Source organism: Phoca vitulina, unplaced genomic scaffold, assembly GCF_004348235.1.
Source record: "Phoca vitulina isolate PV1807 unplaced genomic scaffold, GSC_HSeal_1.0 scaffold7, whole genome shotgun sequence".
NCBI lineage: Eukaryota > Metazoa > Chordata > Mammalia > Carnivora > Phocidae > Phoca > Phoca vitulina.
In genome coordinates this window covers 45,483,039-45,509,411 of record NW_022589710.1, presented here as the reverse complement: position 1 = coordinate 45,509,411, position 26,373 = coordinate 45,483,039, and the positions used below count along the sequence as shown (strand labels likewise).

Genomic DNA, 26,373 nt, shown 5'->3' with positions numbered 1-26,373 from the left:
CTTGGGTACCTCCCATCAGCACTATTATTTTTTTGGTTAAGCAGTCGAGGCTTTTCCGTTAATATAATTTAGGAAGGAAAGAGTGAGTAATGAGGGGTGTTACCTTCACTTCCTGAAGTTAAATTATGTTTGTGATCTAGGAAGAGTCTCAGTAACCAAGTACTGCTCAGTTACTTCTTTGAGAGATATTTTAAGAGTTCAATTCATTAATTCATCAGTAAACTCTAGAAGCCACTAAGAGAAGTGGTATTAGATTGGTTGCAATTCATGGTAAATGTTTTCTATGAGCAATAATAATTGGCAAGTATTTTTAATTTTATAATTGAGTCTTAATTTAGATAAAAAGCTATTTTGTACAATTTTACCAGATCTTTGGGGAAAAACAGCTTTCTATTCATTTCTAGTATAGGAAAGAGCTATTAGAACATTTCCACATTATACCCTTCTTAAGTGAGTCATTGATAATTGCTAGAGATTAATGTTGATTCACCAGTATTTCTTTTTTTGTTGGTTTGTTTATTCAGTTAACATGTGCTTCTCAATAGCTATTGAATGGCTACTACAGTTGCATATTATTTTCTTTTCAAAAGTTACAAAGAGTATTCTGTTTTTTTCACATCTTAAGGAAGCCAGAGTGTGAACCAGGCACAGTTTATTTGTTACATAGGACCAGCTCATCTTTAGAAAAATAGCTAGTGGTTTATTTAGGTGAGCTACACAGCCTAGTCATGCTGCTGCTGAGATGTGCAGCCCCTTCCCTTGCCTTAACAGATTTGAAGCTTTAACACCAACCAATTCAAGGCACAAATGGTAATTGGAGAGGCAGTGCACCTTACAGGAATTACAGGATTACATGGGGCTGTGTTTTCCATCTGGCCCTCTCAATTTTTCCTAACATCCTCAGTGGTACAGGAGACGTCCTTGTGCTCTGAGGCCCTGGAGAACGAAGTTAATTCTCTGCCTCCACTCCCCCAAATCCCCTTTTCAATGTTAAAGTACACGGGAAAGTGGTGACCACTGTTTGGGATCCCATAACAGTGTGAGCAGTGGTAACCACTCATTTTATTCTGTACTAATTCTGGGCGGAGTTGGGGATGAAACAAAACAATTGTCTATAGGAGTTTAATACACAGTATCTTTTTTTCCAGAGATATAAAGACATTAAATATTTTTCTGACCAAGGCAAACCTAATAAAACTTGGAGATTATGGCCTAGCCAAGAAACTTAATTCTGAGTATTCCATGGCTGAGACGGTAAGTATGTGTTGCCCTTGTGTTAATTTTTTTTTCTTTTCCTTTCCAGTACTATGAGATATAACCGTACACCACTCCAAATCTCATACACTTTTCTCAGTAGTCCTTGCAAGTTCTCCATACTTATAAAGCAAGTCTTCAGGAGTCTTTTTCCTGTGCTTACTAATAGACATTTACATGCTCAGATGTTCTTTCAGGAGTCATTGTCCACGTCACAGCTCTGACCTCACAGCCCTTTCCAACACTTTCTAAAAACAGGAAAAGGGGGCGCCTGGGTGACTCAGTCAGTTGGGTGTCTGCCTTCAGATCGGGTCCTGGTCTGGGACCGAGTCCCACGTTGGGCTCCCTGCTCAGTGGGGAGTCTGCTTCTCCCTCTGCCCCTCCTCCCTGCATGTTCTCTCTCGCTCTCTTGCTCTCTCTCTCACTCTCAGTCTCCCTCAAATAAATAAATAAAAATCTTTAATAAAAAAATAATAAAAAAATAAAAACAGGAAAATGCTCTACCATTTTTTCTGGCCTAGGATCTTTAGTAGATTTCAATTTATCTCTTATTTAGTATTTGAGCTTAGGATGTTGGACATCTCTTTTTGTGTTTCCTCTGAATTTTTCTGGTTCAGAAGCCCTGTACTACAAATAAAGGCTGATGCGCAGAGAACAATCTGGTGTTAATATCATACGCCATCCCAACTGCAGGGCTCCCTTCTCACCTGATCCTGAGAAAGACCATTGGTAAAGAGTAGACATAAGTTGATCTTTAAGGACAGTGATTTCATCCTTTTAGGAATTATAAAACCCAATTATTACTCTTCTGGTTTCACAGTGCTCTGTCCTTGAAAGAACTTGAAAATGTAAGTTAATAAAATTAATTTTGTCTTGTTGGTATTTTTTGATAATGTCAAGATATGCCTGTAAGCAATTTAGAGACATGCTAATAGCCAGGGTTGGGAGTCTGCTTCAGGAACTCAGTCTGCTTGTATGATGGTGCCATATTGAGCTTCTGAGGAAGCAATCATGTCCTTATATGGATTTTTCTCATCAAGTATAATCTGGTAAAACCAAGACTTGACTTTTTTTAGCCAGTTAAATATAAAGAAGGAATGATATGAAGATTTATAAATGCCATACAATCCATCTAAAAATTGCTTTGCTTTGCTGGTTAAAGATGGCTCTCAGTTTTATTAGAACTTCTGGGGTACTCATCATTTCATCTAGGGAGAGGCACAACCTCCATTCAGGACATTTTGATTTCCAAACTCATTCCTCAAGGCAGAAGATCTTTTTCAAATTTGAAAGAAATTTCCCTAGTTGTGTTACTATTACAGAGGTCAAACAGCCATTTACAGAGTTTCAGTACTATGCACTTCGTTTAGAACTTCTGACCCCTTTATTTACTTATCATCTCCTCCCTGCCAGTTTTTTTGTTTTTGTTTTGTTTTTTCCATTGGTGAACTTTTACTAAGTATGTCTTTATCTGTATGAAGTCTTCAGTGGGCCTAAAGCCTTTGTGATCTAGGAATCACTGTTGTGCCTCTCCAAATTACCACAGTGCCTTTACCCTTTATAATTCATCCAAGAAATTTGATAAAATAAAAGATTTCTCCCCGTCATCTCATAAAAAGCTTTTGGGATATGCTGATGAATATTTTATAGTTGTTATCACTAGTTCGTGAGAAATTTACTTCAGTTGTTGAAATATTAATAGAGTTACCTCAGAAATGAAGTTATTCTTTGATTGTTTTCTTTGTTGTTCAGCTTGTGGGAACTCCATATTACATGTCTCCAGAGCTCTGCCAAGGAGTAAAATACAATTTCAAGTCTGATATCTGGGCAGTAGGCTGTGTCATTTTTGAACTGCTTACATTAAAGAGAACATTTGATGCTACAGTAAGTTATATTATCCCCACCTTGTCCTTGCAAATGGTATAACTTGGTTGAGAAAATCAAATTCCTTTATCCCTGAGTTTCTGATTTCTTCATCAGAAATTAGCTGTAGGCAAAAAAACAAAGTATTCAGGCAGTGGCTTGGTATAGCATATTATTAAAATGCTGTACCAGATTTATCTTTAACTTCAGTTCCCCACTGAAATAATCTTACTCAAGTGCTTTGAGCATTGTACTTGAGTTTGTTGACTATAATTTTGAAATTGGCTCTAGGATCCACTATGTGATGCTGCTGTTTGGATAAGCCATTTCATTTCTTATGCTTAGGCTACATCATTTTTTTTTAAAGCTAAGGCAAATTATGTAATACTCATTAAAGTGTTTTGATCTTTTTATAAAAAATTATACACTGACTCTTACATTAGAGGTTGTTATTGTAATGGACAACAAATCCTTTTAGTGTTTTTTCTTTTCTTCCTAAGTAAAGCCCAGTGTAAAGCAGTGCTTCTCCAACTTTCATACACATAGGAAATCACCTGGGCACCTTGTTAAAATGCAGACTCTTTTTTTAGTAAGTCTGGAGTGGGTCCCAATATTCTGCATTTCTAACAAGCTCCCACATGATACTGATGCTGCTAGTCCATGGACCAATCTGAGTAGCAAAAGTGGATTCACATCCAATGTCCTCTACAAACCATGTGTGAGAACTTAAGCAAATCATTTCAGAATTTCTTTGGTCCTCTATTTCATTATCTATAACAAGGAAAAAATATATATCTTTCTCATAGAGATGCTGTGATAATGTATATGAAAAATGCAAATGTAAGATAATGCAAATTCATTGGCCTTTCATGAGACCTATTTATTTTCCTAATTCTAAAGTTTATTCTGGTATATCATCTAATTGTTCTAAGTAATATAGTGGAAGGAAAATGAGTTTTAGAGTCAAGACAGACTTTGGTTGGAGTTATGACGCCATTTTTTACTATCTGTGTAGCTTGGGCAAGTTACTTTACATCTCTGAATTGGTAATCATAATAACCTCCTTACAGGGGGTTTGCAAGGGTGCCTACCTAGCACACTGTGGTCTCTCAATAAAGGAGTTAATGGTATTATTATTATAATATTATTGACATTGTCATCTTATTATTTACTGCCTTATCTGTTGCAGCAGAGTATCCCCTGAATAACCATTTTTAGGGTATATAAATTAGGAGGCAGATTACTTGGCAAAGGAGGTACTTAAAGCCAGGAAGCATGGCTAATCTTGCTTGCCTTTTTTGGGGAGATTCAGTTGAAGGATCAGATTATAATGTACTCTGAGTATTATACTATTGGCCCCATAGTCATATCTCCTTGTTGGCCATTTGGCTTCATTCCTTCTGATAGCAACAGTGTATCCCTAGCCATTTCTTGCTGATGCATACTAATAGTTATAAAAGAAATCAGACCTAATGCAGAACTATTGCCATTTCTTTAAAAAAAATAGACATTTCAGAGCCCCTACTAGTAGGTTGTAATCTTTATATAACCAAGAATAATCATTTTGTCATAGAATCCACTCAACTTGTGTGTGAAGATTGTACAAGGAATCCGGGCCATGGAAGTTGATTCTAGCCAGTACTCTTTGGAACTGATTCAAATGGTCCACGCGTGTCTTGACCAGGGAAGTGTGACTTACATGTTGATTTCAGTTTAGGGTTTTCCCTTCCCACCATAGTGTTTGGAGTATGGTATGCATAGATGAACCTGCACAAAGCCACATTCACTTCCCCAGGGTAGGATATATTTGTGGCTGGCTATACCCAGAAGAATAGGCATTGGCAATTAATGATAGTTATATGTTTCAGGCAACAAATCCTTAAGCTTTATTCTGCTTTATTCTTACTTTATCGATTTGTGAAATGATTTTACCTTCTAAATTGTGCTCCATTTTTTATGATCAAGATTAATTTTCGTAGATTGATTTTACAAAATTATAGTCAGAGATAATTTAGAGTTCCTAGTGTGCAGAATATATATAGTTCTGTATATATAGTAGTGTAGCTCTAGATTGGTATTATTCAAAATATGGTTCTTGACCATAGGTATTAGAAATGCTAGGGGATGGAAGAGTTTTACAAATAAAAAATGAAGATTCCTGAGTCCCACCCCAGACCAACTGGATTAGAATCTCTGTAGATAAAGCCCAGAAATCTTTATAACAAGCACTCTGAGAGATTCTTTTGTGCCATATATATTGCAGTTTGAGAGGCAGTGCCGTAACTGAATGAGTAAGGAAGGTGCATTGTCATTCATGTACACGTGTTGTTGACAATGAGATGATATGCATCAAACATGGAATGTGACATAAGAAATTGTTTTTTGAAACAAAAGGATAATATACAGTGATCTTTGAGTAATTAGCATACAGCCTTTTAAGAGGAAGTAAAATGCCTCTTTAGACCCCATTTTGCCCTTTTCCTTTAAATTAAAACTAACCCAATTTGTACTTTTTAGGATCCTGAGCAGAGACCCACAGCAGATGAACTTTTGGATCGCCCCCTTCTCAAGAAACGCAGGAGGTAAAGTACAGAGAAGTCCACTCTTTGTCTTTCTATGGTTGGTTGACTGTTAAAGGCCTGATGAGAGGACCACAAGAGAGGGCAGTGTTTCCTGACTTGGCTGCTCTGGTGCCATTTTCTACCAGCATCTCTGCTTTTGCTGCTGGGGAGGAGCTCCTGACTCTCAGCTCCTTAGCCTGAGCTGTTTTGTTCTGAATTTATACTGATGAGAGCCTAGAGCCCTGCACTCCCCTCGTCTGTGAGTTTTAATCTAGAGTTAGGGCATTAGAGTGTAGTAATTAAGAGAGGAGGGCTCTGGACTCAGACATCCTTAGGTTTGTATGAGTTCTGGTATTTTCTTTGTCAAGTTATTCAACATCTCTGGTCTTTAGTTTTCTCCTCTATAAAGTCAGGTAGGGTAAGGATTAAAGGAGGGAATGCATATAAAGTGCTCAGCCCAGGGCGCCTGGGTGGCTCAGTCGTTAAGCGTCTGCCTTCGGCTCAGGTCATGATCCCAGGGTCCTGGGATCGAGCCCCGCATCGGGCTCCCTGCTCCGCGGGAAGCCTGCTTCTCCCTCTCCCACTCCCCCTGCTTGTATTCCCTCTCTCGCTGTGTCTCTCTCTGTCAAATAAATAAATAAAATCTTTAAAAAAAAAAAACAAAACAAAATAAAGTGCTCAGCCCAGGGCTTGGCACAAGAATTATCAGATAGTAGTATGGATTTAAAGTGGGCCTTTGTTTTTCAGTGCATTCGTTTAGATGGTATGTTGCAGTTGGAGGAGTCTACTTCAGAAATCAAGGTTGCATGATTGTTGACATGTTACTTCCTGAGATTTTTTCTGTGTTAGAGGTCTCTAGAGATAGGAAGGAGGTCCTTTATCCCTCACGTCCTATAGGAGGCTTCAAACCCAAACTTAAAGGAAGATGTATTCTTTGTTATTCTTTTTTTTAAGTAATCTCTACACCCATTATGGGGTTCGAACTCATGACCCTGAGATCAAGAGTGGCATTCTCGTCTGACTGAGCCAGCCAGGCACCCCTTTATTATTCTCATCCTGTTATACTGGTTTTTGTCTTACTGTCCTTCTTCCTCCCCTACCAGTTCTTTGTTTCTATATCTTCCCAGTAGTCAAACCTTTGCTCTGCTCTTTTTTCAAGACTTGCCCTTAGATACATTAAGTATATACTTAATTCCATAATCTTTGTCATTTGGTCAGTACCTTTATTTTGTTGTGTCATTTAATTAATCTTTTCTGGTTCTTCTCCAGTTAAGGTCTAGCCAATGTTTTAATGTCTAGAATTACATGTAATACTCCAGAAACAGCACTGTGACCTTCCACTTATGTTCGGCACATATTCCAGCAGTATCGCCCTTTGGTACTGGTTAAACATATTTAACTTTTTTATCTGGCTTATTTCCCAACAGTATAATCACTATTTTAATTTCTTTTCAAATATTTCCATTGATAATTTTTAATTGCAATTTTTATTGAGATATTATAGATTTATACACAGTATTTCATTAGAACTTTGTACTTGATGAAAAAACATAAGACAGAGAGCTTTCTAGATAAAACACAGACATAGCAAACTGTGGAAAATATTCAGGAAACACTAAGTCCTACTTCACTAGATTAGTGGTTCTAGACCTGGGGCTCTCGATAGCAACACCTCAAGAGCTTTCAAAAACTACTGATGCCTAAGTACCACCCCAGGAATTCAGCTCTAAGTGTTTTAGACAGAACGAGAACCCTGGGCTAGAATATGGGGAGTAAGTAGAAGGAAAGAAGGCTGGAAAGATAGGTAAGAATCTTGAATGCTAGACAAAGGGGTCTGTGCTTAATTCAAGCTATAGTACAGTAGTGGAGGTTTATGAGAGGGCAGTTCATGTGATAAGGGGCATGCCTAAGGAAGACTCATTTAGCAAACTAATCTCAGTGTTAAATCAGTACAGGACTGATAAAGTGGATTGGCAGTGTGGTGAGTCAGACCTATTAGGCGGTGCTGCTGCGGTCTAGGTGGGAGGCAGAGCTGCCCAGAGCTAACGTGGCAAGCCTGGAGAGGAGAGGTGAATGTAAAGGGCGTTGTATAGGTAGACTCTGTAGGACTCAAATATTGAAGAGAGGGAGACAGCTGAGTCAAAGGTGACTGAGGTTTTAAGCTTAGTCCACTGGGAGAATGGGAAGTGCCAGTTGCAGAAATAGGAGAGTCAGAAAGAAAAGCTGTATGGGAGAAAGAGAATGAGCTGAGGTTTAGAGATGGTGAGTTGGGAAGTCAGTGGGCAGCCTGGATGGAGAGATCAGCAGGTATTTAAAATGTGCAACAGAGGTTCTCTAGGTTCTCTGTTCCAGCTTGGAATGTTTCTTGGCGAAAGAAAACAAATGGCCCCAAACTGCTGGCCCCGTCATATCTAATGATTTGTCCAAAGCCAGGCCCGTATAACTGTTTGAATCGTATTGAGTTACTTTTCCAAAAGTATTGTCATGTTTGAGGAGGCATATGGTTTATAGAGGATTAAATCTGTGAAATGTATTAAAGAGACACTGGTACAATGTAGGAACCTATTCTTTCACTCATGTATCTTTGCTTTTCTTTTGGTAGAGAGATGGAGGAAAAAGTCACACTGCTTAATGCACCTACAAAAAGACCAAGGTAATGCCTAGGAGACTCATAAAAAGTGATATCTCTTAAATTACCATCAGGGGGTCTTTCTTTCTTTGGTCCATGCATTGTTTGATCCCAGTAAGTAGCCTTTGGCATCCTTTGAGAAGCCAACATCTTCGTAAATGTCAGATAATCATTTCTGAGAAAACAGAAGGCTATAATTTCATCCTCATGCTGAAGTGAACATCATTACCATGATGAATGTTGAGAAGTTGAAAAGTGTAGGTGTTATGGACCAGACTGGAATCTGATCTGGCTGAGCTGTGATGAAGCCTGGAGGCAGGAATTGCAAGGCCTCTATGATAGAGGGTTGAAATAAGTTGTCGAGAAAGAACATACTTTCTCATACCATAATTGGCAGTTCTTCTCTGGGAACAGACTGGAAGCATTTTTCTTTGATATAGTTTTTTATGTTAAATGTGCCTTTGTTCTGGGGGTTGTTGACAGGTCAAGCACTGTGACTGAAGCGCCCATTGCTGTGGTAACATCACGAACCAGTGAAGTCTATGTTTGGGGTGGTGGAAAATCCACTCCCCAGAAACTGGATGTCATCAAGAGTGGCTGTAGTGCCCGGCAGGTGTGTGCAGGGAATACTCACTTTGCTGTGGTCACAGTGGAGAAGGAACTGTACACCTGGGTGGTAAGTGAAAGCTAAGTACCTTAGAACAGTGATATAAGCCTAATTGTTTACTGGGCCGAGGCTGTCCAAGTATTTTGTTAGTTGAACGTGTGCTGCGGGAATGGCAGCATGGGGTGAGGGAATGTAAGCTCTTATGAGAGCAGGGATTTTGTCTGTTTAGTTCACTGAGTATCTTTCCCCAGTACCTGGTACATATTAGGTCTTTTGTAAATGTTTTTTGAATGAATGAATGAAAGAGAGAAAGAAGGAAAGAAAGAATGAAAAGAGCCCTAGGTTTGGACTCGGGACACTGGACTCTCATTTACAGCTGGGTGATTTCGGAAAGTCACTTAATTACTCTGTTCTATTACCGTGAGTTTCAGAGCAACTAGTATGTGTGAAATAATTTTATAAACAAATGAAGCAGTGTACCACATAGGAAAATTCTAAGACCTGTATCAGTGATTGAAGATAGCTAGGCATATCTTCAGTAGAATTTTCCTTTGTTCCCTTCTAGATTTCACCCTGTCTCTCAGCTTCTGGAACAAATTGCCTGTATTTGCTATCTCTTTTCTTATCTCCCACTCACTCCTCATTACCTACAATGCAGCTTCCATCCCTGCCACTTGATTGAAACTACTCTTAATAAAATGACCTATAAATTGTAAACATAAAACAGATACTTTGGGGGCACCTGGGTGGCTCAGTCGATTAAGCATCTGTCTTCAGCTCAGGTCATGATCGCAGGGTCCTGGGATCAAGCTCCATGTCGGGCTCCCTGTGGGGAATCTGCTTTTCCCTCTCCCTCTGCTCCCCCCCCGCCCCCGCTTGTGCACTCTCTCTCTCTCAAATAAATAAAATATTTTTAAAAACACAGATACTATGTTGTTCTTGCTTTCTTGACCTCCTGGCGGCATTTGACGTAGTTGATCTCTCCCTCCTTGAACCTTTGGCTCCCAACGAGAGCATCTTCTCTTGGCTTTTCTCCTGTCTCTTTGTGCCTTCTCACTTGGTGCTTTTCCTTTACCCGGCCTTGTGTTAGGCTCTCAGTTCTTCTCACTCTTCCTTTTCTTCCTGAGAGAGCTCATTTTTTCCAGTAGTCTCAGATAACGTCTCCACAAGGACAGGCTTTGTCCCCAGTGTGTGACAGAGTAGATGCTCAGTTATTGATAGACTGAAAGAATGAATGAAGGATTTGACCTCTCTTATAGAACATTAACTGTTACTTCCTTAAAACCCTGTCCCTTAAAGAACTAGCCCCTGGGGGGCTGCCACAGATGGAATGAAATTATTGTCCCTTAAAAAACATTTATATAAGGACTTACAGTTGAAAAGAATTACTTTTCTCTATAAAACTGTTGAAACATCATTTAGACCTATTCTCAGTGCTATATAGCAGCCTCTTTGATGCAGCCAGATTCTTTATAATGGTTCCATATCGCAGGGAAACTATGACCAAAATTTGAAAAACTTCTAGTAAGGATTTCCAAGAGGCTATACTCCTGTAGAAAACAGTCAAATCAGACTACATAAAGAATTTTTTTTCACCAACACCCATAATTAAATATAAAAGTTCACCTTAGACTTGAAGGAGAAAGACAGAATTGAGAATGTGTTCTTTTAAGTCTTGAGGGATATCAATCTGGATGCTTTTTAAATCTTTACCTGTTGGCAGGGGTAGTATAAACTACCTATCATTAAAAGGTTGAATTTCCTTACTGATTTTTTTTCATTTCTAAATTTCTAGCTGATTTTTTCCTATGGTTTTTTGATAAGAAGTTACATTGAAGATTAGCTTTTGACATGAAAAGTTAAAACTTCACAAGACCTCTTTATTTCACAGAACATGCAAGGGGGTACTAAACTCCACGGTCAGCTGGGCCATGGAGACAAAGCCTCCTACCGACAGCCAAAGCATGTGGAAAAGTTGCAAGGCAAAGCTATCCGTCAGGTGTCATGTGGTGATGATTTCACTGTCTGTGTGACAGGTAAGCCATCAACAGAAAGCATCCCAGTGCAATTAAATGGGGTTTTGTACTTAATGCTGTGCAGTTTCAGTTGGGATTTTATAGCAAAAGATAGTATTTGAAGAACCAAAGACAGCAGATATACACATTAATAACAACATCCCCAATTTGCTATAGTATTAGGGTGGGTGATAAGCAAGGAAAGGCACATAGATAACAGAGAAGAGGTGGGATCAGGAGAAATACGTTGTATGTTCCAGTGGGGGCGGGGAACGTAATGTTACCACCTCATCAGATATGGATAACACCAAATCAGGAATCAAGGGCTAAAGTTTGGGTGCCTGTGTGGCTCAGTTGGTTAAGCGCCTGCCTTTGACTCAGGTCATGATCCCAGGGTCCTGGGATTGAGTCCTGCATTGGGCTCCCTGCTTGGTGGGGAGTCTGCTTTCTCTCTCTCTCTCTCTCTCTCCCTCTCCCTGCTGCTCCCCCTGCTTGTGAGCTCTCTCTCTGTCAGATAAATAAAATCTTTAAAAAAAAAAAAAAAAAGAGCTAAAGTTTAGTTTTTTTTAAGCCGTTTACATTTTTTTTCTCAAAATTTTCTCAAATTTTTATTTAAATTCTAGTTAGTTACTATACAGTGCAGTGCTGGTTTCAGGAGTAGAATTCAGTGATTCATCACTTCCATACATACCCAGTGCTAAAGTTTAGTTTTCGTCTTGCCCTTACTTACTTTTCCTTTTCTCTAGAAAATAGAGATGGCCCCAGTAAAATTTCAACATGGTACTACCACTTTTTAAAAATTGTTATAATAGTACCCATGACCCCCTAAATAAAAACAACTCTAGACTTGCACAGTCTGTCCTTTGGATTTCTCTGATGTAATCATTTCATATGAGATCCCTGGCTGGGATAGTCTCATTCTATCCCTGCCCAGCTTTCTGATTGGACAAAGTCATTCTTTTGATGGGTTATGCCTTCCTTCCTTTTGCAGATGAGGGTCAGCTCTATGCCTTTGGATCTGATTATTATGGCTGCATGGGGGTAGACAAGGTTGCTGGGCCTGAAGTATTAGAACCCATGCAGCTGAACTTCTTCCTGAACAATCCAGTGGAGCAGGCCTCCTGTGGAGATAATCATGTGGTGGTTTTGACACGAAACAAAGAAGTCTATTCTTGGGGCTGTGGCGAGTATGGTAGGTATAGCCTTGTCTCTGTCCACTTATTCCCAGGAGCCAACTTGACTTCAAGCTTATATGTCTCTAAACACATCATGTAGCTAGCCTGTACTTGAGAAGTGTTGATTCAGTAAGAGAGAATGTTACAGAACATTTTCATTGGGAAGGAGGACCTCATTTTAATGGTTTTCTTTCTTATGTGTGTCTCAGGACGACTGGGTTTGGATTCAGAAGAGGATTATTATACACCGCAAAAGGTAAACTCAGAAGCAGCTTCTTCCTAAACTAGGTCACACAGACTTCAGTAATAACACAGACTCCTCTTTCTCTGACTCCTCACGTCAAGGTGTTTATTTCTGAAATATTTTCTATCTGGGAGACTGACAATCCAGGATTCCTGATTTAGCACTATGTGGCCTTGTCATCTGACTAAACCATAAGTAGTGGAGAGAGAGGATACAGCCATTGTGGACACTCTGGAGTCACATTTTCCTCAGGATTGAGAGCTGAAATCGGCATGTACCATGAAAAAGTCACATCAGCTAAATACACCCCAGAAAATTCCTTGGGAAGACACTGTAAAGCAATATATTATCTCTTTACCCAATGCAGTCATTTTCCCCTCTGATTTCCACAGTTGAACACCAGATGAAATATGTGTTTGTTTGTATTTAGGGGTCATGTTGTATGAAACAGAATATCTAATTACTCTGAGCCCTGCAGGAGCTAGCTCGGGAGCTGAAAGCAGCTGCAGGAGAGCGTGGTCATCTGACTCGCCTGCCCACGGGAAGGTTGACTGTAATCAGCTATACCATTCACTGTTAACTGTGTTTGTTTACGTTTAAAAAGTTAACTTGTATTATTTGTGGGGGATGGCTGTAGTAGAAACACTGAGGTTTGAGTTTTCAGGTTTCACAGACTTCCATCCTGTCCCCTTACCATTCCCAGCCCTGTTTAGTTAGCTTAGAGGGATGTGAGCAGTTGGAAGTTCTGGCTGCTATCTCAGTACTCTGTCACCTCACTTGTAATATGACCAGACTAAGACCCTTTAGGGCTACTGAGTTCCTTCTATAGCTGTCGTGGGGCCTACCATCTCAGGGGACAAAATCAGCGATGGGTTGAAGCTTCTCCTTTCCCAGTGTTTTCTGGGAAGTCTTTCTAAGTAGGACCTGCTCTAAAACAAACTTTGACAGGGTTGTCTGTTTAGCCAACCTGGCATTGCCTTCTTTTATTTTATTATCAAACCTGAGCTCCTTGTTGAAAACCGTAGTCTTTAAGCTGCTGGAAAAATCTGAAGAGGATATAGCAGTCTTTACTGTGGGCAGTTCTCCTAAATGCAGGACATCACTTTTGAAAGAATTTAAGGGTTTTTTCCTAATGCAAGTTATGTTTGGGGATTTTTATTTTTTTCTGATTTTTTTTTCACGCAGGTGGATGTTCCCAAGGCCTTGATTATTGTTGCAGTTCAGTGTGGCTGTGATGGGACATTTCTGCTGACTCAGTCAGGCAAAGTGCTGGCCTGTGGACTCAATGAGTTCAACAAGCTGGGTCTGAATCAGTGCATGTCTGGAATCATTAACCATGAAGTAAGTACCCTCTTTGGTGCCCTAACCACACTGTGAGAACATCTCTTAGGTTGGAATTTCTTTGGGAATGCCATTGGTTAGTGACCATGGAATTTGACCTAAGAGTAAAGATTTTACAGACATTATTATGTTCAGCAAAAGAAGCCAGCCACGCAAGAGTACACACTATGTGATTCCAATTATGTGGAGTTTTTGATGGCAGAAGTCAAAGTAGTGGTTCCTTCTGGGAAAAGGGGTATGGGTATTAACAGAAGGGATCCTAGGATCATGGAAATGGTCTCTATTTTGATCTGGGTGGTGGTTTTACACTTATAAGCATACAGAAAAATTTTCAAGCTATACAATATTTTATAGTGTATTATGCCTCAATAAATAAATTGATTACAAAGAACCAAGTGATGGAATTCAGGTTCTACCCTATCATTGAAGTAGGTACAAGAAAATTAACATTAAAAGAAATGTTTTCATGCATCACCTCCTTGAAGAGTTTTTTTAGATTTATTGCTCCCAAATCACTGATCCTGTACAGGCTTAGTGAATGTAATTACCATTCATTTCCTTCAAGGATGTCATGAAATTCACTGCTGATATTAAGTCTTCGTTTCCTCTTTGTGTTAATATGATGAGTTTTTGTTATGTTCTAAAGAATCAAATTAAGAGACAAAAGTTTCCAAGGGCGCCTAGCTGGCTCAACTGGGGGAGCATGCGACTCTTAATCTCAGGGTCATGAGTTCAAGCCCCACATTGGGCATTTTGCCTACTTAAAATAAAAAGAGAAACAAAAGTTTCCTGACTCAGTGAATAAGAATTTTCAAGCGGGTTGCTTGGGTGGCTCAGTCGTTAAGCATCTATTGGTTTCGGCTTAGGTCATGATCCTCAGGGTTCTGAGATGGAGCACCGAGTTGGGCTTGTCCCTCTCCCCCTGCTCCTTCTCCCACTCTGTCTGGCTGGCTGTCTGTCTCCTGTCTCTCTCTCTCTTTCTTTCATAAATAAATAAAATCTTCTAAAAAAAGAATTTTTAAGCCATCTCTGAAGTAATGATTCTCAACTGGGAGAATACAAATTTGGAGCAAGTCTGGGAAGGGTGTCTACATAGTTTGAAAAGGCATATTTAGAATTACCATTACTTGATTTGGGTTTTTATTATAACATTGGGTTTGTTGTGAAATTTTAAACGTACATGAGAGGAATTTTTTAATGCTAATCTAAAGGGAACATGGGTTTTAACATGTTGAGAACACTGCCTTGTAGATAAAATTAGATCACAGTAAACTGGTTGCGTTATGGGCTGGAGAGTCCTCAAGATTTTAGTTCTTTGCCCTGCCTTTGTTAGGTTTGCAGTATCTATAACCAAGACGAATGTCAATGGCCCTATCCTCATGTAGATACTTTCTGTGATACAGAGTTCACGTTTTGTATACTCTTAGATTAGGTATCTAAAACTTTTGTTGTCAGAAAGTCCTGCCTCATACACTAATTAAATTCTCTGATTACATACTGAGCTTATTTCGTCTTGTATTCTATTGGATGTAAAGCTAGCTGGCACCTCCTTCTTAATAACAAATTTGCTTAAAAGCCCTTTTGGTCACCATGACAACATTGTCAGCCTACTACCCTTTCATTTTTACCTCATGAGTCTTTGCTTTGTGTTTTACCTTGTTCCAGGCATACCATGAAGTTCCCTACATAACCTCCTTTACCTTGGCCAAACAACTGTCCTTTTATAAGATCCGTACAATTGCCCCAGGCAAGACTCACACAGCTGCTATTGATGGTGAGTTGATTTACAACTTTATACACAGGCCTCAGTAGCTCATGCTTTTTATTCTCTCAAGTGTTAGCTCTTCCTTTTTTTTTTTTCCTTAAGATTTTATTTTTAAGTAATCTCCATACCCAATGTGGGGCTTGAACCCACAACCCTAAGATCAAGAGTTGCACGGTCCACTGACTGAACTAGCCAGGTGCCGCAAGTATTAGCTCTTCTTAACAATATATACATTCTCCTGTTTTCCCCCGGCATCCAGTATTATCTCATTAACAAATTAGGCATTCAAGTAAATGTTTTTTTTGGTAATCATTATAAATGCACGGTCACTACATCCCTTAATGAGAATGCCATGCCTATAATTCCAGACAACTACTGCTTTTAATTAGTACCACTTATGAGTTTACTAAGTTAAGTAGTACCCATTTTCCACATTTAAAATACAGTATTAGAGGGACGCCGGGGTGGCTCAGTTGGTAAGCATCTGCCTTGGGCTCAGGTCATGATCCCAGGGTCCTGGGATCAAGTCCCACATTGGGCTCCCTGCTCAGCAGGGAGCCTGCTTCTCCCTCTGCCTGCTGTACCCCCTGCTTGTTCTCTCCCTCTCTGACAAATAAATAAAATCTTAAAATAAGTAAATAAAATAAAAATAAAATACAGTAGTAGAGAGAAAATATGATGTTGAGTCACTTCCTGAGTCAAATTGGTCATTGATTTAGATACCCTAGCTGCCCTAGGTGCAAGATTGTGTGGCTAGCTTTCTATTTGTATACTCTTAACAACCAGAAGCTAGTCCATGGAACTCTACTTTGGCTGCATTTTCCCTCTGTTCCATGCCCCATTTGTGCCTGGTTATTTGTTTTTATTCTCTCTTAGAGCGAGGCCGGCTGCTGACCTTTGGCTGCAACAAGTGTGGACAGCTGGGCGTTGGGAATTACAAGAAGCGTCTAGGAATCAACCTGTTGGGAGGACCCCTAGGTGGGAAGCAAGTGATCAGGGTTTCCTGCGGTGATGAGTTTACCATCGCTGCCACAGATGGTGAGTCTGTACACACCATTCCAAGCTTTCTGGACGATAGCTGTATTTTAGTGTTTGCCTGGGAAGGAGGTGGACTGGTTATTTATATAGCTGCATCGTACGTTTACTTTTTATTTACGCTACATTGGTGTCCAATTGTTATACAGATGGAGCTTTCATTAACTTCTCATGTGTTCAACGTAGTGATTGCTTTTACAAAAAAACATTTCTAGATAATGGCAAAGTTAATATTCTAAGTCACTGCTTTTTTTACTTTAACTTTTTTGGTTAAATGTTTTAAGAATTATTAAATATTTCTATATATACCTGGCCCCACACCATGTTGGTTTCAATAAATGTTGGCTGGGTGGCTGGAGAGAAAGACATAATGTAACTTGCTCCTTGGCCGGGGTCAGCCACACTGCAGTGATGTCCTCAGGGACTGCTAAGGCTTGAAGGGCTGAATACTGTGTGTCTCTTGGCTTCCAGAATTGGAATTGGCATAACTAAATTTTCTTCTCTTTCCTCTCATTGCTCTTTCTTGCATCTCACAGCATCTTCTTGCTCCTTTCACCACACTTCTTTACTACCACTTGAGCGAGTCTTTATTCCCTTCCCTCTCTCCTGCTTTCTTTTTTTCTTTTCTCTCTTTCCTGTATCACCTTCTGAACTTTTTTTTTTTAGGATTTTTTTTATTTATTTGACAAACAGGGGGAGCGGCAGAGGGAGAGGGAGAAGCATGCTCGATCCCAGGACCCTGGGATCATGACCTGAGCCAAAGGCAGATGCTTAACCAACTGAGCCACCTGGGCGCCCGCGTCCCCCTTCTGAACTTTTTTGATTGTTGTAGCCACTTCTTTCTTGTGACTGGTGAACAACAAATCACATTTCATCTTTTGACTCATTTCAGCTCTTTTTGTTGCTCATGATCTAAGGTGTCTTTGTTTCCTTTTGGTGTGTGCCTGTTGTATACACATGAGGGATCCAGGGACAGTGTCAGATAAGTGATCTATTACCATATTTACTTAAGTGAACCGGCTTTTGGGGTGGCATGTTAACCTTCCCCGCTGGTCTCAAAATGAGGGATTTTAGGGAGCAAGCTGTTAAGGTCAGACTAAATGTGAAGGTCAGACTAAAATGGAAATAAATTTAATGGAGATAAATGGAAATGTTACCTACAAAGACAGAGTGAGGATGTCACTGAGGATTAAGTAAGTGCTGCAAGTCCAGTAGCACTTCCTGACAGGGCCTCGAGGAGGTGAGATTTTTTCAGTACATCTGTGTCCTTCACAAGGTTAACTTCAGAATGAGGAATGTGGAATTGAATTCCATGGTTGGGCATATTACCTCCTAATAAATGTTTCTCTACATCTCTGAACTGTACTCTTATCATCTTATTCACACAACCAACATAAACTGAGTACCTGTTGTACTCCAGGTCCTCTTTTAGGCTCTGGGAATATAAAAGAGGGTCTCAGAAAGCCCCTGTCCTTAAGGAGTTCACAGTCTAGGGTCGGGGAGACAGTCATATAAACAGTCTAGCACAGGCAGATACGTCAGGTCCCACTAATAGCAGGGTCTGACCCCTCTAAACACGGGAATGCCCAGTACTCAACCCTTCTTTCTTGCCTTGTCTCCATTAAGTGAGTATTACCTTAAATTCCCCCTATTCACTGATAGCCTTATATCACCACCCCTGAACTCCAGGTTCGGTTATTCATCAGCCCCTGGACTTAGATGTCTAAAGGTAGGGTGGCTTTAGAGCTCAATTTTCCCAAGTCAGTCCTCATTCATGCCTATTGTCCAGGCTTAATCATTAATAGTACCCCTTTTCATTAAAAAGTGTTCTGATTTGCATAAGATGTTATAGGCATCTCAGACAAACTTACTATAGTCAAAATCAGACTTTTGATTTTCTGCCCAAATCTGTTCCTCCTACAGCTTTCCTATGTCACTAAATGGCAGCTTCATTCTATACCCTACATCCCATCCATCAGCATATCCTATTGATTATCTTCATAGTATATCTGACCCACTTCCCACCATCTTCACTACTAGAACTGGTCTCCTGCTACCACCCTTGGTCCCCTGCAATTGATTCTCCTCATGGTAGGCTGATGGATCCTTTTAAATACCAAATACTACTCCTCAGAATTTTTTTTTTTTTTATTGTATTTATTTATTAGAGAGCGTGCGTGCGCAAGAGAGGTACGCATAAGCGGGGGAGGGGCAGAGGGAGAGGTAGAGAATCTCAAGCATGCTCCACGCTAAGTGCACAGCCTGACACGGGGCATGATCTTATGATCCAAAACCAAGAGTTGGTTAACCAACTGAGCCACCCAGGTGCTCCTACTCCTCAGAACTTCTAATGGATTCCTATCTCAGTCAGTAAAAACCAAAGTCATTACAATGGGCTGCATGGCCCTACATGACCAGGACCGCATCTGTCTCCTGACCTCTTCTCTGACCACTGTCTTCTCCTTTATTTTGCTCCAGCTGCAGGGGCCTTCATATTCCTTGTTCATGATACTCATGTTACCCACATAGGACCTTTGCACTTGCTGTTGTTCTCTCTGCCTGGAAAACTCATCCCCTAGCTATCCACATCGCTCTTTCTCACTTCAAGCAAGTCTCTGCTCAAGTGCCAACAAGTACTTCTCTGACTATCTAAAATAATGGTACCCCACTGTTATTCTTTATTTCCACTTTTCTTTACCATTTATCTTCCTTCATAATATTTATGACTACCAGAAGTATTAGATGGTTGATTGACCAGTCTCCTCCAACTAGAATGTAAGTTCCACAAGGGTAGTGACTTTGTTTTGTTCACTGCTTTATTCCTACACCTCCAGCAGTGCATGTCATGAAGTAGATGCCCAGATATTTACTTATATCTGAGTGAATGACGAAAAAAAGTTGTTGAATGAGTGGATGGGTGGATGGATAGCAGTACATAGGAGAAGTGGTCATTTTTACCAGGTTGGCATCAGGAATTGTTTAGGTTTTATTTAGGGAAATAAACAGCTTTTCCCTGTTTTGTACATAGTGGAAAATCTTTCTAACTCTAGGACATAAAGATGGGGAACCCAAAGAGTAGGGGAATTAGTTTCTTATTAAACTGTTTGATTTTTTTCCTAGATAATCACATTTTTGCCTGGGGCAATGGTGGTAATGGTCGCCTGGCAATGACCCCCACAGAGAGACCACATGGCTCTGATATCTGCACCTCATGGCCTCGGCCTATTTTTGGATCTTTGCATCACGTCCCGGACCTATCCTGCCGTGGTTGGCACACCATTCTCATTGTTGGTAAGGGTTTCATACGTGAGGGTTGGGGTGGATTTGACAGAGGGTAGACTCACACCTGAGATTCTGATGGTCACATTCTTAGAAACACAAGTGTCCTGAAGAAAAGAGGCTGTTCCTATAAGTGTAGTAATGGTGACCTTACCTAGTGGTGGGACAGAACACTGTCATTTCCTGAGCTTTGTTGTTTGCCACCTTCTGACCATTTTTTAACATGATAACTTTGGGCTCTGCCTCCTTTGCTATAGAATTGTTATCTCTAGTTGTCCACTAATTAATTGGTTGTCTGTGTTCATACTTTTGTGAGAAACATTCAGGATACCTTTAAAAAGAAACCAAATCATAACTGTTTTCTGCATAAAGATTACTCTGTTATGAACTGAATTATAAAAGCCTGTGTGAAGGGCGCCTGGGTGGCTCAGTTGTTAAGCATCTGCCTTCGGCTCAGGTCATGATCCCAGGGACCTGGAATCAAGCCCTGCATCGGGCTCCCTGCTCAACGGGAAGCCTGCTTCTCCCTCTCCCACTCCCCCTGCTTGTGTTCCCTCTCTCGCTGTGTCTCTCTCTGTCAAATAAATAAAGTCTTTAAAAAAATAAAAATAAAAAATAAATAAAAGCCTGTGTGAGGGTTTCCAAGTCCATTCTTTTAGATCAGTGGTTCACAACCTTAGCTGCACATTAGAATCACCCACGGAGCTTTTAGAAATCCACTGTCCTGACCAATTAAATCAGAATCTCTGGGGTGGGACCTAGGTGTTGTTACTATTTAAAGCTTCTCAGGTAAGTCCAAAGAATAGTTAAGGTGGAGAATTGCTACTCTACATAGTGAATATAGTGGTGCTTTAAAATCTAGAATAATAAGTAATTATAAAGTTACCTGGAGTGAGGGATAGCTGTTATCTTGTAGATTAACTCCCTATTCTAGTCTTCTCACTTTTCCTGCCTATAGCTGTTTACAATGCTTACCTACTGAATATTTTTCCTCAGAGAAAGTATTGAATTCTAAGACCATCCGTTCCAATAGCAGCGGCTTATCCATCAGAACTGGTAAGTAGCAATGTCTCAGGTACCAGTGGTTTTTCTGCACTTTGGGTCTTTGGGTTGGATTCCATGTAGTCTCCAAAAAAGGGAAATAGGAAATATCTTTGGGAAATGAGGAATACGGTGATCAAGAGAGAGGATCATATTTTGGTGGATTTCACAATAAGTTATGACTTTTATTACATTGTGGTCAGAGGGAGAGTGCATCTTTGCCAACCAAGCATATGGAAGTAATTAAGTGGCTTGCCCAATATTGTAATGTGGCTTGTGTATTGTTCCTTTCCTTACCATGCTAGGGGCTATGAGTTCTGTCTGCTCTTTACTTCCACCATATTCACAGGGTTATTCCAGTCTATAGAAATAGTCCTTCAAAACAAGCCCTTGGAATTAAAAGTTGGCTAAACTTTCAGTGTGGTTAGAAAAATCAGCCCAGAGCTCTCTGATAGTTTTCCTTTGGCTGCTTTCTGCATGGTTCTCTGTTATTTGGGACTATGCCAGGAAACTAAATCTGTGTTCCTTTTTGGTTTTCCATTTGCTCTAAAGTACCTTTACTCTTTGGTATCTCAGAACCTGGATTCTGATAGTTTGTAGAATCAAAGCAGATAAAGACCCAGAATAAAAGCAGTTTAATCCTCGAAAAAGAAAGGTAAATATCTGATCTGGACTTGTACTCTAGTTACACACACATACATCATACCTTTTATTAGTTTCCTTTAGTAATCTCTTGCTCAGCATTTATCTGTGCCTGTTAATATCTGTCACAAATGACAATCTTTTTGCTAAGCACAGCTGTTCTCTTACAGCTTTGTTTTGGTGGAACAGTATTTAATGGAAAAAATAAGATTAAAAGCACATATCCATTGGCTGGAAAATGTAAACTCCATAAGGGCAGGGGTTTTTGTCTTTTTTAATTCATTAGTTTTATCCACATTGCCTAGAAGAGTGCCCGGCAAATGGTGAATGTTCAGTATATATTTGTTGGTTGAGTGTGTTCTAATCATCCAATGGAATATTATAGAAGAGTAGAAATGAACATCTACAAATAGTTCCCTAATGTGAAATGTAAAAAGCAAGTTGCAGCAGACTCTGTGCCTTTTTATATAAAGTCAAAAAACAAGCCAAATTAATATATTGCTTAAGGATACATAAATATGTGATGACTTTTTTTTTAAAGAAGAAATGATAAATACAGAATTAAATCGGTAGTTACGTTTAGGTAGGAGGCCAGAGAAGGAAGGAGTTCACAAGGCAGATGCGATACAGGTAATGTTTTAGTTCAGCACTGTCCCATAAATCTTTCCGCAACAGTGGAAATGTTTTATGTCTGTGCTATGCAACACTTGAAAAGTAGCTACTGAAGGAACTGAACTTTTTATTTTCTTTAAATTTAAATTGCCATATATGGCCAGTGACTACCATATTGGAAAGTACAATTCTAGTTCTTCTAGTGGTAGGTTTATGTTTTTGTTTATTTTGTTAGGTAGCAAAACTTACACATATGTTAAAAGTAGTCTTATGTATATTTCAAATGTATCCTAATTTTTAAAAGCCATTTAAAACAAAACAAGCTTCAGAGCTTTTGTTGGCATCGGTGGTTCTGCCGCTTCAGTGGGATCAGTGTGGCAGTCCGTCTGTAAGCCGCTGGAGCCGGTGATCATGAACGGTCCTTTACGTTTCACTTTAGAATATACCATACAACTATTTTTTTAGCTTTGGCAAATCTACTTTCTTAAATATATATATTTTTGGCCCATACTAAAATTCAGTTTCATTTCTGACTACACATCAGCTAGTCTTCATTTCGTGACAGTTACTTGGAATGTGCGGCATGATGTGAAAGAACCAGCCATGTTTAAAAATTCTTACAAGTAGTTATCAAAGAACTTAATGAATTTAATGGTTGAAGACTTCTCCAGAAAGGAAGGTAGTGGTGAGTTTATCTGGCAGCTTTAAAAGGTGTTCGGCTCAAATGTGAAAGAGCTTTGTGTTTATATGAAACCTTGCTGAGCCTTGGTGGAGAATGCCGGAGTCTGGATGTATCAAAGTATGCGTGGTAGATTCAGTGAGCTGTGTTCGGGGTGATTGTCCAGCAATGCTTTAGAACGTTGATAATCTGCTGTGAACATAGAGATAAGTAAGTTTGGGATGTAGAAATGAATTATCATTATGAAGATACTGATACTCAATACGTTGTGTAAAAGCTAAAAATTGAGTCCCAAATATCTGACTTACACTGTTGCTATTACTTCATGCGACTCTAGGAAGCTCCCCAGGGGTCAGCAGGGCTGTAAGATCGTAAATCTTTCTTGCTGCATAGCAAGGCTCTCTCTTTCTGTGCTGTGTATCTGTCAGTGGTTCAGAGCTCTAGCCCAGGAGGCGGCGGCGGTGGGGAAGAGGAGGACAGTCAGCAGGAATCTGAAACTCCTGATCCGAGCGGAGGCTTCCGAGGAACAATGGAAGCAGACCGAGGAATGGAAGGTTTAGTCAGTCCCACGGAGGCCATGGGGATCAGTAGTGGGGCCAGCAGCTCCTGCCCTGGCTGGCTTCGAAAGGTAATTCCTTTGGCAGAGGTATCTTTGATAAAACATTAGGCCCTTTGCAGCAACTAGAAAGGAGCTGTCGGCATCTCTCTGTGCCCCGTGCCCCATTCAAGTATTCTACAGCAGCATTGAGTCTTCTCATTTCCACCTGGAACAAAATTACCAAATCTCTGATCCTTTTTTCTTCCTGACAAGGAGACGCACAAAATGTTCTCATACCTGTAGTACTTACATGAATGTAAGTAAATTAAGAAAACCTTCCTTGAAGGCAGTTTTTGTAATGCATGTATGCAAAGGTTAAGCTTAGAGATTTTGTACTGTGGTTTGTAGAAGTGGAATATTGGGGCAGTCAGAATGTTTTATAGTAGAGAGATGGGTTATGAGAGTTGAATTGCAGACAGTAAAAATGTTAGAGTATATTTATTTGGATGGAAAGTTGGTTACAACGTATGACTGGGCAGAAAAAGTTGGAACACCTTAGCCTCAGGACCCCATTCTCTTAGAAAATACAAATGCATAGAAGAATGTCTGCTATGAAGACTGAAAGCAGTATTCCTCATTTTAACAGTGTCTATCTATGAGTGATGGAATTGCTAGTCCTTTTGCCCATCTGTATTTTCTCATTTTCTACACTGAGCATTTGTAGTTTGTGAAATTTTAAATTTTTACCAAAAAAAAAAGAACCTAGAGATTTAAAGCTGCCCTTATAAGACAACTAAACTCGATAGCCACTTAGGAGTAGGAATGGAGGAAGTTTCAGTCTCAGCCTTGAGCAGCCTGGCCACTGGCCTCACTGTCATCACCTTCGAGCTCCCCAGCTCACTGAATAGGCCGTGTAGAATAAGTGGGGAGAAGTGCCACACACTCCAAACTGTGTTCTTGAATTTGAGTTTGAATTCGAATCACTGTTACTCGTCTGAGGAAGGGATTGCCTGCTCTTGACAGGTACAGTGAGCTGTGTTGAACCCACAGCTGTCATGCCCCACTAGAGGGTGCTGATGTCACAACAGAGGGAAAGCTGTAGCCAGATGGGAATTGGGGAGAAAGAAAATAAACCGCTCAAACAGAACTGATGAGATTCTTTCTCTTATACATAGGAGCTGGAAAATGCAGAATTCATCCCCATGCCTGACAGCCCATCTCCCCTAAGTGCAGCTTTTTCAGAATCTGAGAAAGATACCCTGCCCTATGAAGAGCTACAAGGACTCAAAGTGGCCTCTGAAGCTCCTTTGGAACACAAGCCCCCAGTAGGAGCCTGGGTAACTGAACTTTTTGCCTTTAAGTCACAACTAAGTAGGCAGAGAGCTCTCCACACTTCTTCTGGCCTCGCCATCTCCTCTAGCTTCCTCGGTCTCCCACTGCCCTATATCAGCTCATTATACTGTCTGTTCAGTAGTGCTTAAAGCCCTAGGCTTACCTGAGGTTGCCTTGGAAAAAAGTATTGACCCTTTCAGATTCCTGATGGGCTAACAGCTTTCTACACCAGAGGACTGTCTTTCTTTTCTCTCTGCCTCAGGAGTACCAAAATTAAAGTTCCAAAATTCAAATCCAGTTTTTTTGACACTGCTAGTGTGGGTTGGAGGCTCTCAATATGAGTAAGAAATAATGCTTGTAGTCTAGTGAGGGAGCCACACTTGTGTGCCTAACCTTGGTAGAAATCAAATTGTGGTAAATGCCTCAATCAAATGCAAACCCCAGGGGTCATCAAGCTTTTTCTATAAAGGGCCACAGAGTAATTATTTTAGTCTTTATGGACCATACAGTCCCTTCTGCAACTACTCAACTTTGACATTGTTGTACAAAAGCAGCCATAGATAATACGGAATGAATGAGCATGATTGTGTTCCAATAAAACTTCATTTACAAAAACAGGCAGCAGTAGGCTGGATCTGGCCAGGGGCTATTATTTGCTGACCCTTCCTATAAACAAAGTACAGTAGAAGGGAGAGAAATCCAGACTAGAAAAGATGTAATAAAACCTTTGAAACTTCAAGATGAATGTTTTAATTCCTCTGTCAGTTAGCTTTCTTGAATTATTTTGGCAGTACTATTTACTGAACACCTCTCAAATGTCTTCTAAAGTGTGATCCACTACATTTCATGGAGATTGACCCTTTGGATCACAGTGTTCTCAACTGTGATCAGAAAGACTCGTTCCAAGCCAAATCATGCCTTCCCCCGCTTCAGCATTTTCAATGGGATGATATCAGTGCACTTTAAATTTGTTTGCAGAAGTTCTCCAAAACAGAGGATTGTTCTTTTACCTTAGCCTAACAGAGCCTGAGGTACTGAGAGTTCTCTTGCCCTGTTATGTTAGAGCCAAGTGCTGTTGTAATCCCAGCGTTTTCTGCTCCTGTTGCATTTACTTTGTGTTTCTGTATGGTTTATCATGTTATTTTAAAAGTAAAATCTGATAGCATTTAGAGGGAGGTTGGGTTGGGGAGCTGTGGCATCCAGGCAGAACCGCCTATGACCTCTTCCTCCTCTCCTTAGCCACCTCGGCTGAATTCTGCAGAGACATGTGCTGGGAAGGCAGCGCCATTAACTCCTACCTGTGCGTGCAGCACTCTGCAGGGGGAGGTTGAGAGATTGCAGGGGCTGGTGGTAAAGTGTCTGGCTGAACAACAGAAGCTACAGCAAGAAAACCTCCAGATTTTTACTCAACTACAGAAGCTGAACAAGAAATTAGAAGGAGGGCAGCAGGTGAGAGCATTAAAAGAATAATTCAATCTCTAATTCTGTTTTGAAAAATCACAGAAACAGAACACCAATAGACACTAAAACAGACTTACTCCTTTGCAAGTACTTATATTTTGATGATGTAACTTTTGTAATTAATCCCAGCAGCCCTGGGCCTTGTTCAGGTGCCTGCGTTAAATTATCTTTATCACCTGACTTCTATTGTTTTTTGTTACTCTATTTTTTCTTTTACTTTTTATTATGAAAAACTAAGCATTACAGTTCAGTGAACACTCATACCACCATCTAGGTTCATCAGTTGTTAACATGTTGCTT

At 40.1% G+C, this 26,373-nt stretch overlaps 1 protein-coding gene across 3 annotated transcripts in view; it reads left to right on the top strand.

The window, feature by feature from the left end:
- NEK9 (NIMA related kinase 9) overlaps positions 1-26,373 on the top strand; it is a 45,966-nt gene that overhangs the window by 5,687 nt on the left and 13,906 nt on the right. For all 3 annotated transcript variants that reach the window (XM_032405611.1, XM_032405612.1, XM_032405613.1), the window contains 17 exons: positions 1,149-1,254; positions 3,007-3,138; positions 4,691-4,801; positions 5,635-5,699; positions 8,281-8,331; positions 8,791-8,983; positions 10,806-10,950; positions 11,921-12,121; positions 12,314-12,360; positions 13,534-13,689; positions 15,355-15,463; positions 16,331-16,492; positions 19,610-19,780; positions 20,765-20,824; positions 23,171-23,370; positions 24,456-24,617; positions 25,852-26,061. In XM_032405611.1, the coding sequence (XP_032261502.1) occupies positions 1,149-1,254; positions 3,007-3,138; positions 4,691-4,801; positions 5,635-5,699; positions 8,281-8,331; positions 8,791-8,983; positions 10,806-10,950; positions 11,921-12,121; positions 12,314-12,360; positions 13,534-13,689; positions 15,355-15,463; positions 16,331-16,492; positions 19,610-19,780; positions 20,765-20,824; positions 23,171-23,370; positions 24,456-24,617; positions 25,852-26,061 (2,281 nt within the window). The remainder of the gene's footprint in view (positions 1-1,148; positions 1,255-3,006; positions 3,139-4,690; positions 4,802-5,634; positions 5,700-8,280; positions 8,332-8,790; positions 8,984-10,805; positions 10,951-11,920; positions 12,122-12,313; positions 12,361-13,533; positions 13,690-15,354; positions 15,464-16,330; positions 16,493-19,609; positions 19,781-20,764; positions 20,825-23,170; positions 23,371-24,455; positions 24,618-25,851; positions 26,062-26,373) is intronic.